General features: G+C 43.3%; 3 protein-coding genes across 3 annotated transcripts in view; 1 reads left to right on the top strand and 2 right to left on the bottom strand.

The window, feature by feature from the left end:
* Positions 1 to 2135: 2135 nt before the first annotated feature.
* LOC139653115 (zinc finger protein 853) lies at positions 2136 to 5192 on the bottom strand. The gene is made up of 2 exons (XM_071530068.1): positions 4782 to 5192; positions 2136 to 3321 (listed from the first exon to the last, which is right to left on the bottom strand). Exons 1-2 carry the CDS (start codon positions 5107 to 5109, stop codon positions 2408 to 2410), a joined length of 1242 nt encoding a protein of 413 aa, XP_071386169.1. The 5' UTR covers positions 5110 to 5192; the 3' UTR covers positions 2136 to 2407.
* A 411-nt stretch (positions 5193 to 5603) lies between these two features.
* Positions 5604 to 9118, bottom strand: LOC139653114 (uncharacterized). Its single transcript, XM_071530067.1, has 4 exons — positions 8844 to 9118; positions 8395 to 8516; positions 7653 to 7752; positions 5604 to 6807 (listed from the first exon to the last, which is right to left on the bottom strand). The coding sequence occupies exons 1-4, from the start codon at positions 9055 to 9057 to the stop codon at positions 5810 to 5812; spliced, it is 1434 nt and encodes a 477-aa protein (XP_071386168.1). The 5' UTR covers positions 9058 to 9118; the 3' UTR covers positions 5604 to 5809.
* A 1377-nt stretch (positions 9119 to 10495) lies between these two features.
* Positions 10496 to 11949, top strand: part of LOC139653112 (uncharacterized) — a 12973-nt gene continuing 11519 nt past the window's right edge. Inside the window, 2 exon segments of the mRNA XM_071530065.1 lie at positions 10496 to 10517; positions 11340 to 11662. Of these exon segments, the coding sequence (XP_071386166.1) occupies positions 11575 to 11662 (88 nt within the window). The 5' untranslated portion in view covers positions 10496 to 10517; positions 11340 to 11574.

The raw sequence follows: 11949 nt of genomic DNA, 5'->3' as shown, positions 1-11949 counted from the left end.
GACTGGTAAGTTTATCAATCCTTCTAGCCACTTTGGCTTTGACATTATTTGGAAGAGCATTGATGATGAAGTGGCCAGTGACTCATCCACTAGTCACTGTGGCATGTGGATGAAAGCGCTTCCTGCCCTGATTTCCTGTATTTCCACACTGAAGCATAGAAGGAAACAAGATTCCTGTTACAGAATGTTTACTGTTTTGTCAGCAACACTAAGTTTCACATCCACTGCATCTGGTGACTTGATTATAGCTGCACAATGTTAGGGAATGTCCCCATGAATCCTGTCTGTCACTTCTGGTGTCCTATTTGCCTTGAAAAGATAAGTGGACAAAACACCCAAGTCCTGAGCTCCAAGGCCTGGCCTAAAGCCTAGTGAAGCCCAGCAGTGGGTTTGGGTAAATTGTACACAGGCCCTGGCATTTGCAGCTTGAACGCACCTGTGGATGAGAGGTTAAGTGAGTGTATTTGTGTATGTGTATATACTGTATATGAGAATATATGTGCGTTTGTGATCAGGTCATTACCTGCTTTACCACTACCGAAAGGTCACAGGTGCTTGTTACTCAGAGGAATTTAACATGCACATGGAATAAATTATTCAACTGGTGGATCGTGTTGGATAAACCTTCCGTGGCCAGGTTTATGTCTTGTCAGCATTACATTTTCAGTGCTCAGCGAAGTAGAGACTGGACAAGACTTGAACTGTAAAGCAACATTCTGTTTTGTTAATGCACTGTCAGGTGTGTTTATGTCTTATGACCCTAAATATACTTTATGTAAATTGTTACGTTTTCATTCAGTGTTTTTCTATGCAATTGAAAAGCAGGATGTAACTGTTCACATGTTTATTCATAAAAGTATATGCAACGATTTAAAAAAACAAGTAATTTCTCTTTATTTTAAAATGGGACAGTTTTGTTCAAGGTGGGGATCTGACTGTGATAAGGATGCACCATGTCCCCCCTCCTGTTCTTGTAGCCGAGGTCTAGAGAGCGTGGCATTAGGGTGGCACCTCTGCTGTTTGTGGATGATGTCATCAGACTGTGATCTCCAATGTGTGTTACGCAGACGGGATGAAGGTCAGCACCTTCCAAGTCTGAGGTCACAATTTTCTCCCGGAAAAACGTTTCTTGTCCTGTTCAGATGAGGCGTGAGCGACTGCCCCAAGTGGAGGAGTTCAGGTATCTCAGGGTCTTAATCCCAAGTGAGGGCAAAAGGCAGCATGAGATCAACTGCCAGTTAGGTGCAGCAGCTGCAGTAATGTGGGCATTGTATCAGACTCTGATGATAAAAAGAGATTAGAGCCACAAAGCAAAGCTCTCGATTTTAGCTGTTGATCTTTGTTCCGACCCTCACCTATGGTCCTGAGCTCTGGGTACTGACCAGAGGAATGAGACTGCAGATAGAAGTGGGCCGAATGAGGTTTCTCCGCAGGGTGGCTGGAAGGACTACATCTCCCAGCATGCCTGGGAGAGCCTGGGAATCCCCTGGGTGTGGGTCTGGAGGAAGTTACTGGGGGGAAAAGGACGTCTGAGCTGCTCTACTTGCCCCACTGCCACTGTGAACATGACGCAGATAAGCAGCCAGAAAATGGACAGATGGATGGATGGGACACAGTCTCCTGACAAATGGTAATGCTCCAGAATATTAACTTTTGATAACATTAACACACAAGATGGATATCCACTTCTGGATAAGGATACTGTAAAGTGACAGGCTACTCCTAAGCACCAGTAGAGGCCAGTGCAGTAAGAAGAGTAATGATAACAATATTTCTGCTGCCTAGGCAACAGGGTCTGCAACCATCGTACGTACAGGGATTCCAGACCTTTCTGATCCACACTGACTCACATCAATGAGCCAATGATTAAAGAACATTTTGTGTCCTTATTTATGAGCAATAGAGGACAATATTCTGATATATCAGTGGGGTTGAATGTCCCTACATTTTTTCATTAGCTGACATCAGAATGTCATAAAAAGTCTTTGACCGGGCGCCCCAGTGATTCACCGAGTAGAGCGCGTACCATATAAGGCTCGGTCCTTCCCGCAGCGACCCGGGTTCGAATCCGGCCCGCGGTTATTTGCTGCATGTCCTCCCCTCTCTCTCTGCCGTGCTTTCCTGTCTCTCTCTCACACTATCTCTGTCAATAAAGCATAAAATGCCTAAAATAAATCTTTAAAAAGATTGACCAGGGGCTGCGTTGACAAAAAGATCATACGTACAAACTTGGTGCTTACAACCAAATCCAAGTTGTGATTTAGGAAAATCAGTGGGCTACATAAATTTTCTGTGATATATCAAAATACAAAACTAATTTCATTATTCAACACTTGAATGTCACAGAGGTATTTGTAGTTTATCCTCATTCTTTGAAATGATAAACGATCCAAGTCAAAGGAAATCTCTATAAATGGGGCAGGAACTCCTTGTGAGTCCGCTGGTGAGTGCGAAGGTTACTCCTCTGGGAAAAACACTTCCCGCACGTTTCGCACGTGTACGGTTTCTCTCCCGTGTGGATCCGCTGGTGTATCTCAAGGTGGCTGGCGCGATCAAAGCTTTTGCCACAGAACGGGCAAATAAACCATTTCTCCCTCACGCGGCGACTCTTTAAAGCCTTCTGCTCCGCCGAGTCGTGTCCGTTTGCGAGGAAGGAGAATCTGCTGTCCGAGTGCAGAGCGGACATGCTTTCACTGTGCGGTCGCTTCTCTGATGGGAGTCTGACCGCCGGTCCTCTCTCCGGGTGATCTGTTGGATCCGCAGGCTGTCCTGGCTGTGCCTGCCCCAAACTCGCAGGAGTCCTCTGCTTACTCGCTGCACCCTGCACTGTCACGTTATCCCTCATAAACCTATCAATGTATCCCATTTCTGATGGATTACCGTCAAGACTGTCCAGTGCATTTTGAATGAGCTGGATTTCCTTATCCAGATTTTGTGAATACTGCTCTGGTCCAAAAAAGCAATCCGAGTCGTCTGTGGTGTCGCTGTCTCCGACCGAAACGGACGACCAATGCTGGCGTTCTCTTTCTTCCACGACATCAGCAGCTTGGAGGTCTAGGTCTGTCATGGGATGATCTGCTCCATCATTAGCGTTGTGTTCAATGTCTACCGGTGGCTCCACAATCTGCACATCATCCTCTTCCTCTAGTTTGACTATTAACTCTTCATCATCATCATCTCTGCCGTGATCTTTGCTGTGTTCAGGCCTGAGCGGCTCACACTGTCTCTCTTCTGTCTGTGTGGGTGATGGTGTCGTTTGATCCACCTTCTCTCTCACAATCTGCTCAGAAGACGCTCTGTGGACCGAATCCGTATTGGACCCTGAAAGGACAGAGCAGGTTCAATTATTGTAGCCTTTGTTTAACAAGGTAGTTCCCTCAAAATCAAAAATCTTTTTCAAGAGGGAATCAAAAAAACAACATGACAAATAGATAAGCAAAGCTGTAGACAAATAACATACAACAATGTTCATATGCAAAGATGCAATAAAAGCACAAAAGCACAAAATTTAGAGTTAGGTCAAAATTCATTATATGAGCAGCACTCAAAAGGATGTAGTCCAATATCAGACCAACAGGTTCGGGTCTAAGCCTGAGTCAATCTTGGCTAATGTAGGACTGGGCGACAATTCAATATTATCATTGATCGTCTTTCAGTCGAATTATAGTGTGATGACATGGTGATGGGGGGGAATTTGAAGTAAACTGAGAAATTTTACACTACAACTATGATTATATTTGTGTTTTTTTTTACTGCACCACCACTAGTAGACTATAGGTTTATAGATGTAAAAGCGGGGCGATATTTGTGGGGCGACATTCAACATCACAGAAAATATTGAGATATTCGTGAAATATCGTGATATTCAATGTCATCGAATACCAAGCCTAATGATAAAAAGCTAATTTTATTTGAAAACTGACAAAACAAGGTATGAAACATTTTAAGGAACATTACTTAATTTTGGTTTTGTTTGACTTCCCACTTAACATTACCATTCTGTTCAAGATTATTTAACATGTGATTTTACATATCGTGATATATATCGATACTGAAAAAAATCCTTATGATTATGTGATTGTGATTTTAACCATATCGTCAGGCCCTCGGTAAATGGCAGCACATTATGATACCAATGATTTTATGTCAGTAATTACACATTCTACAGGAGTGAATATAGGGCTGGGCGATAATTCAATATTATCGTCTTTCAGTGGAATCATATCGTGATGATATGAAGATATTTTAATATCGTGACACACATTTCTGCTGTTGAAATTGATGATGACAAGCAAATTTTACTTAAAAACTCATAAAATGAGGTATGGTAGGAATATTATTTGAATATTTCTGTTTTGTTTGACATCACACCTAACATTACCATTCGGTTCAATGAGATGAACATTAATTTGATTATTTAACGTGAATTTGCATACATGAATCATGTCGTGATATATATTGATATCGAGAAAAATCCTTATCATTATCGTGATATTGATTTAAACCATATCGCCCAGCCCTAAGTGAATAGAAACACGGTTATAAGAGTTTACATGCGTGCCATCAGAGAAACTAAACCACTAGCATAACTTTGGTCTGGTACTGCATTCAGCATCTCTACAGGTGTGTCTGCTCTCGACTTTAATATTGACACGACTGATGTTATATTATATCACTTGCTGTCATAGTGATATATTGATTAGTGCTATTTTGAACGGAGGAGATCAGTTATTACGAATGATAATCAGTGTTATTACTGACTAATCAGCAGTTATCCTTACCGTCATCAGTGGGTGGCAGTGTCTTCTTCTGCTGCTCTGTCTTAGAGGAGGAAGATGAGGAGGAGAGAGATGATGAACCTTGAGCTCTGGACATGAGGGTTAGCCGTTCATTTTCCATAAACACCAATTTTCTTTTCAGGGCTTCAACTTCGCTTTCTCTTCTTCGCAGCTCGACCTGCACGTAAGCGAAGCCGTCCTCCCACAGTTTACTTATTTCTACGACTGCAGTTTTGGCTAGCACGTCCATGATTGAGGTTAACTTGCTTTGAAAAGTGACACAGTTCGCCATGTTTTCCTGGATCAGCATTTCTGCTAGCTGGCAAGTCATGTGTCGCGATGTAGAATACGTAAAATTCACGTTATATCGTGATAAATCACAAAATAGGAACCACTTTGCCGCGGTAGTTTACATTACAGATGTTGCTTCCGTACATAAGAGGCAAAACGGGAAGTGCGAGTGGTCATGTGACGCAGAATATACGGTGTTGATGGTGGGACAAAACTTGGAAAACGCGAACTCTAGTGTGAAGCCGGCTATAAAAGAAACCATAACACTCCCCCCAAGTGTATGTGTGAATTTAGCAATGGCAAGATATCATGACCTGAATAGAAGCTGAAGGTGTTCTTTACTTTTTCTCTCTCTTTCTCTCTTCTTTTTATTTTGCCATTGACGTCCCCTCTACTTATTTATTTGTGAATAACTTGTAACTCACAACATTAGTGCTGTTTGTTTGTAATAACATGTTTTCTAATGAAAAACACCTTTCAGTTTTTCAGTTTGTGTCGTTTTTATTGATCAAAACATGGTAATACATTCACCCAATACATGGTAATGTCCATGAATAACCATGAATCCACTCCAGCACTCAAAACTTCTAACACACTACAACACTGTCATACCACGTTAACATTATTTTGTATGGGATAATGTACATACAGGTGATCAATACAGCTTCTCTGGGAAGTTCAATCTTCAGTTTTGGATGAGAACAGGAACCACATGTATAAAAACGTCACACAGTGTAAAGTCAGTGCGCTGTTTTCTGGTGGGACTTCAGACTGGAGCGCTGGGTGAAGCATTTCCCGCACAGCGCGCACTCGTACGGCTTCTCCCCGCTGTGGACCACGGCGTGTCGGATGAGGTTACACTGCTTGGTGAAGCTCCTGCCGCACTGCAGGCAGCTGAACGGCTTTTCCCCCGTGTGACTCCTCAGGTGCTCCTTGAGCTGGCTGAACCTCATGAAGCTTTTGCCGCAGTACGTGCAGCTGAACCTCTTCTCGCCGACCCCGGACCTCCAGGGCGTCCTCATTCTCCTCACCAGGCCGAAGCTGCCGCGGCTGTATCCGTTGTAAGCCGAGGTCGCCGGGTTCGGCGCCATCAAATCCTCGTTTTCGTTCCTCGCGTGCGGCGCCAAGTCCCTGTACTGATGCTGTGTCGGTTGTGGGATCAAGCTGCTTTGTCCAACAGAGTTAATCTGGGTTAAAGTGTTGTGTGCCTCTTCTGGTGCTTGCGCTGGCTGAGGTCGCTTATAGCCAAACGCTCTGGCTCGCCGTTTCACCCGTGCCGCACTCACCACGGTCGACTGCGATTTCCCCACCGAGTGAATCGGTGGCTCCATGTCTTCAGGTACAGAGTGACTCAGAGGCAGGCCGCTCTGAGTCGTGAACATCGAAGGAATCTGCTCGTATTGCTGCGCGGCGTACGAGAAGCTCGGATCGCCGGCGTCTCGGCCCGGATTGGACGACCACAGCTGTCCGTCAGCTTCCTCCATGACGAAGCGGTGGCCCGAATCGAGCGGGGCGGCGCTCTCCACCGGCGCTTCCTCTTTCTCGTGTTTCACCGACAGTTCTGCTTCGCCTTGGTTTCCGTTGGGCTGCTGCTCTGGGAATGTGTCATAGCCGTCTGTCGGGGGGAGCAGGGATCCGGGGTCGGCCGGGTTCTCCGCTGGGCGGTAATGCTCCGCGAAGCCTTCGGTCTGGGCGGGTTCTGTGTCTTCAAAACACGCCGACTGCCCGGCTCCAGACACTAGAGGAAACACAGGAACCACAACATCAGCACTTCATAGTGATGCATGACACCAGTTTGTGTGTAGAGGCTTTGCATTCATAAACCTCAAAGTCTCCTAGCAACCACAGCTGGCTCCATCACTGAAGTTCATTAGAGAACTGGCTATGTGTAAATATTGCCTAATATATAACAACAAGGCAAGAAAAAAAGAGATATCTGAAAAAAGGGTGTTGTGGTGTGGGTTCTAGGTCAATTCAGTAATGTTATATATAAATGTAAATGTTTTGTTTCCACAGATTTGTTTCCAAATGTAGGTTACTGTGACACTAATCTCTACTCCAAAGCGTGAAAAGTTAAGTAACTGATGTTAGCTTGTGTGCAAATCAGATGTGTTTACAACCAGACAGTGATGATTAGCTGACCACACATTATATTTAGCTGGCTAACAAGCTGATGTAATCTAAACACAAAAACTGATCAGATGCATCAGTGGCAAAATGATCAGTTCCAAGTCAAAAACAGCGCAGAAATGAACCATGTCTATTGAATTCTGTTGTATGTTTTGAAACACAATCAGCTGTTCACAGCCAATGTTGCCCAAGAACTGAGGACCTCCAATATGGCCGCCAGAAGGTGCGTTACATCAACCCTCTATAGGAGTGTGTATAGTTATTTGTGTGTGTGTGTGTGTGATTCCAGTCTGAGCGAGAGAATGAGTTTCTGTGTGTGTCTGTGTGTCTAATACCTACTGTGTACAGGTGAACGTGCAGTTCCTTTAACTGTAAAAGTGTGTGCGTGTGTGTGTGATTGGTTTGTGTGTGTATTTGCATGTGTAACTGTACAACATGTGACTGCTGACTCACTCAGCTTGTCCTGCGGGTCGCTCTTCCACTCGTCTTCCTCTGCAGACTCCTCTTTGATCAGGATGGGTTCAGCTTCTCCAGCAGGCTCCATGTCTGCACACTGCAACGACACGCAACACATTACAACCTCCAACAGAAAATCCAGAGTGCAACTAACTCACGCACTACAGAGACAGATAAATACACATACACACACACACACACACACACACACACAGGTCATGTAGAGAAGGGTAAACAGTTTACCGACCTCCTCAAGCTGATATACTCTAAGCATTGGTTATATGAATATACAGTATATATTATTAAGTCGTACTGGACTGACTAATAGATCGGATTCAATAACATAAAACCTAACCTTACCAACAACAACTATAGCATATTTAGTAAAATATCCTTTAGGAATATTAAAGTGATACTATAAGAAACATAAAATACCATAACAGTAGGATCAGTAGTCACTATAAACTCAGTATTGAGTACCACAGATAGTCTTAAATCCCTTTAGGAATATTATAGTAATACCATAGTTGATGAAAAATACTATTATAAACTCACTATTGAGTACTGCAGAGACACTATGAGTCCCCATGGAAATATTATACAAATATTACATTGCGTTATGGAAATTAATACTATTCAGAGCTAGTTAGATTTGTGGTTGTTCTTTATTGGGGTTACAGCTTATAGATCAGCCACCATTTGATTCCCCGCACCACATGATAAAGTCACTGTGTTTTACCTGTGGAGGCTGGATTTGCTCCTCAGCATCCATCTGTCTGTCCCAAGCTGCTGTCTCTCTCTCTTTGTTCAAAACCACCTTGACTAGAGGAGAATACCTTTCAGCAGCTGGGGGGTAAAAACCTGAAGAAAAGAAAAAAGAAAACGAAACACACATGTACCATTAAAGATGTATTTTTCAAAGCAGCCAGTTAACTGCCTGTACACAAAATTACTCCTGAAACATCTGCATGCCAATATACACTCACTGGCCAAAATAATGGGAACACTAAGTTTCCATAAAACATTACAGAGCTGTCACGTGTTTGTTAAGCAAAACCTGCACCCCCTGTTCTGAATCTGACTTCTCAACCCCCTGTTCTTACTCTGATTAATCTGGAAAACTGGTGTTCCCATTATTTCCCATTATTTGAGTGAGTGCGGGCTATACAGTATCTCCCCCCTCCACACCTTTCCTCCTGGCTCTCATCCTCGTCCTCCTCAGCTCTGCCTCCATCGCCTCGCATTTCCTCTTCAGCACGTCGATGTCCCGCTGGCTCTGACTGATTTCCAGGCGTAAAAGCGCACAGCTGTCATCCACTCGCCTGTTTATCTCTGCCACAGCTGCCTTGGCCAGGATCTCCATGACGGACACCAGCTGGCTCTGGAAGCTGCAGCTCTCCATCTTGCTCCGACTCGCTCTCTTTCTTATTAAAAGGGATATAAAGTTGCTTGTATACGCTGTCGATAATTCACTTTTTACGGATAAAAACCCTACAAATCCCTAATCACAACACTGTGTTTGTCATTGCTGGAGCGAGGGAGACGTGCGTTTGCGTGTGTGAACCTCACTAGCATCTACCTTCATATCCGACGCACCGGTGACGTTGCATTATTACCGTAAATTTTGTACTATATCCGCAGCGCAAATAGTCCCGATGACCTCTTTATCGTCAGTGGGTCAGAATAAAGAGGCACTTAATAACAGATGCCTTATCAGATAAATACCAAGCATTCAACTAATTATTATTCCCTATATCCATTTCACTCTTGCATTTTCATTATTCCCTCAAGTGTTTCTAGAATAATAGCTCATTATAACAGCTTGATTTGCTGATGTATCATAGCAACTGAAATCTCCTCTATAGTTCATTAGGGATTGTCACAAACTGCCACACAGAGCCACAAAGTACCACAAAATATCACAATTCAAGTAACCTACTGTCAAGAGTTATAGCATCTGCCATATCACTTGTCATCTAAATGAGATAACAATAATTGTTATTATGTAATATGAGATTATATACACTATTATTTAAATAAATTGTCTTTTTGCATATTCTGATGATACATTCACCTTGTTATTAACCAGGGAATTTGATGCACCGGCAGTTAAGCCTCCTATTGCCACATGAAAAATTAAAAAGATAGTGCTGTAATTAGATTAGATTGTGTTCCTTTCACATAACACTGATTTATATTGACTATTTTAACTGTATTAACTCATTAACTCTCTTTTAGAATTGCATGGGAAATATCACATCTAACAAAGTTCTCTTTCCTAAAAAGTAACTTAACTTTTACTCTGAGTACATTATAAATGATCTGCTTTTTACTTTTACTTAAGTTAATTTTTCACAGGTACTTTTACTTGTACTTTAGCAAAATATCAGCAAAATAACAGTAGGCTACTTCTACTTGAGTAGGACATTCTAGTACTTTCCACCCAGGTTGCCGTATGCTTTGTGGTTCTTCATGGCAATTGGTGGAGATTAGTAGAACCTGCTAAGTAGCATGTATCTCCCACTGACACAGCCAAAAGAAATGAGCCAAACACATTTGTCTAGTTCTGAAGTTGTCTTAAAGGTAAAAGTATTATCTCCCTTGCTCTCAGATTGACAGACAGATGGACCTACAGGCCTATACACTGAGACAGATACGGCAGATAAGGGAAATAGATTCACTGTACAGATACACTGAACTGATTTCCCTATTCAATCAGCAGAGGCGGAGATAATGTGTGCCACATACAGAGAGAGAAAGCACAAAAGGAGGAGAGACACTCAGGAAGTCAACAGGGGAAGTTTAGTGGTTTCTTGCGTCACCATTTCTATGCTGCTGCTTGTGTGCCGGTGCTGAGTGAAGGTAGGAACATTCGTATTCGCTTTTTTTTATTTTTTACCAATTTCTTTCTCACATTTCCACCTCGAAACTCATCCCTAACCTTAGGCAGAGAAGGAGGGACGGCGGACCAGGAGGTGTAGAAGCAGGTGTCAGAGAGATGGAGGTGGTGGAGGGTTAGTTTGTATGATATGTGACTATATATTTTCTGGCAGAGGCTTGGAGAATGCTTGACTTCCGCTACAGGCAAAGGGGCCGCAATGGCCGTGACAGGCAGGCAGGCAGGCAGGCAGGCAGGGAGAGGCAGAGCGGGCCTGTACCGGCCACAGTGTCCAGGCTCCAGCTGAGGTTTGAGGTCTAGGTGTGTCCAGCTGCCCAGAGAGAAAACACGGTGTGACCGGACTAAAAGGATTCATTGGCTTATTCCGCTGAATACGAGAACTAAAGGGAGTCATGGGTGTGGCCTGATATTCGAAAATAAAATGAGAGCATCAGGGGGAAGTGGAGCGACACATATGCACGCCGAGGATTCACTGCAATTTGCTGTTTGTTTGATTCAGGGAGAGCTCAAGTTCAAGTTTATATATATAGCTCTTTATCACATGCATGTCTCAAAGGACTTTACAGAGAATAAGCCTAACTAGATCCAACAGAATCTAGCAGAATGATATAGGACAAACGTCAGGAAGACAAACAAAAGCAGATTTTAGCAAGACATGACAGCCTTGCACCTCCAGCTTTAGACCTTCAGTGCATAAAGGAAAAACTTCCAAGAGAGAGAGTGTGTGTGTGTTGCAAAGTTGCCGTTTGCATGAAGACAAATTTCTGCCATTTCTGACTTTGCAGGGTGAAAGGCACGTGGAAGTATGTCCAACGCATAGGGGAACAACCTGTGCCCAACAACATGCACTGAAACAAAACAGTCGAATCACTGATATGTGCGCTGTGACCACAAAGCCAGGTTCACACTAAGCGACTGTGGCAGCTCAGTCAACACATCCAGCGGACACACAGTCGGTGCAGTCGCTCGCCAACGGAGCGGCTCGGTCTGGATGTGAGGTGAGGCAGCAGGGAAGAAGAGATGAGGAGAGTCCGGAGGAAAGTGGGGAACAAAGACAAGGTGTTTGGGTGTGATCTGCTGGAGCACCTGACCGCCTCCAGTCAGGAGAGTAAGTCAACGGCCTATTCTATTCTATTCTATTCTATTCTATTCTATAGACTTTACTTGTCACTGAAGGGCTTATTTTCATGGCAGGCATGAAAACATACACTAAATACTGTACTCTCTACATGTAAACGGTTGCCTATGTTTAAAAGCAGTAACCTTACGAAAAATGAAAGAAGAAGAAAAGAAAATGAAACTGGAACAGAAAATTATGTAACCAACCGACACTTAAATAATCATAATTTGGAAATGTCATTAAATAGATAGTACACATCCATTTAGGAAAAAAAG

Source organism: Centroberyx affinis, unplaced genomic scaffold (genome assembly GCF_046629955.1).
Source record: "Centroberyx affinis isolate AG114_WGS23_722 - 3 ecotype Tasmania unplaced genomic scaffold, CSIRO-AGI_Caff_v1 ptg001876l_1, whole genome shotgun sequence".
Lineage (NCBI taxonomy): Eukaryota > Metazoa > Chordata > Actinopteri > Beryciformes > Berycidae > Centroberyx > Centroberyx affinis.
This window is presented reverse-complemented; position numbering and strand designations above follow the sequence as displayed.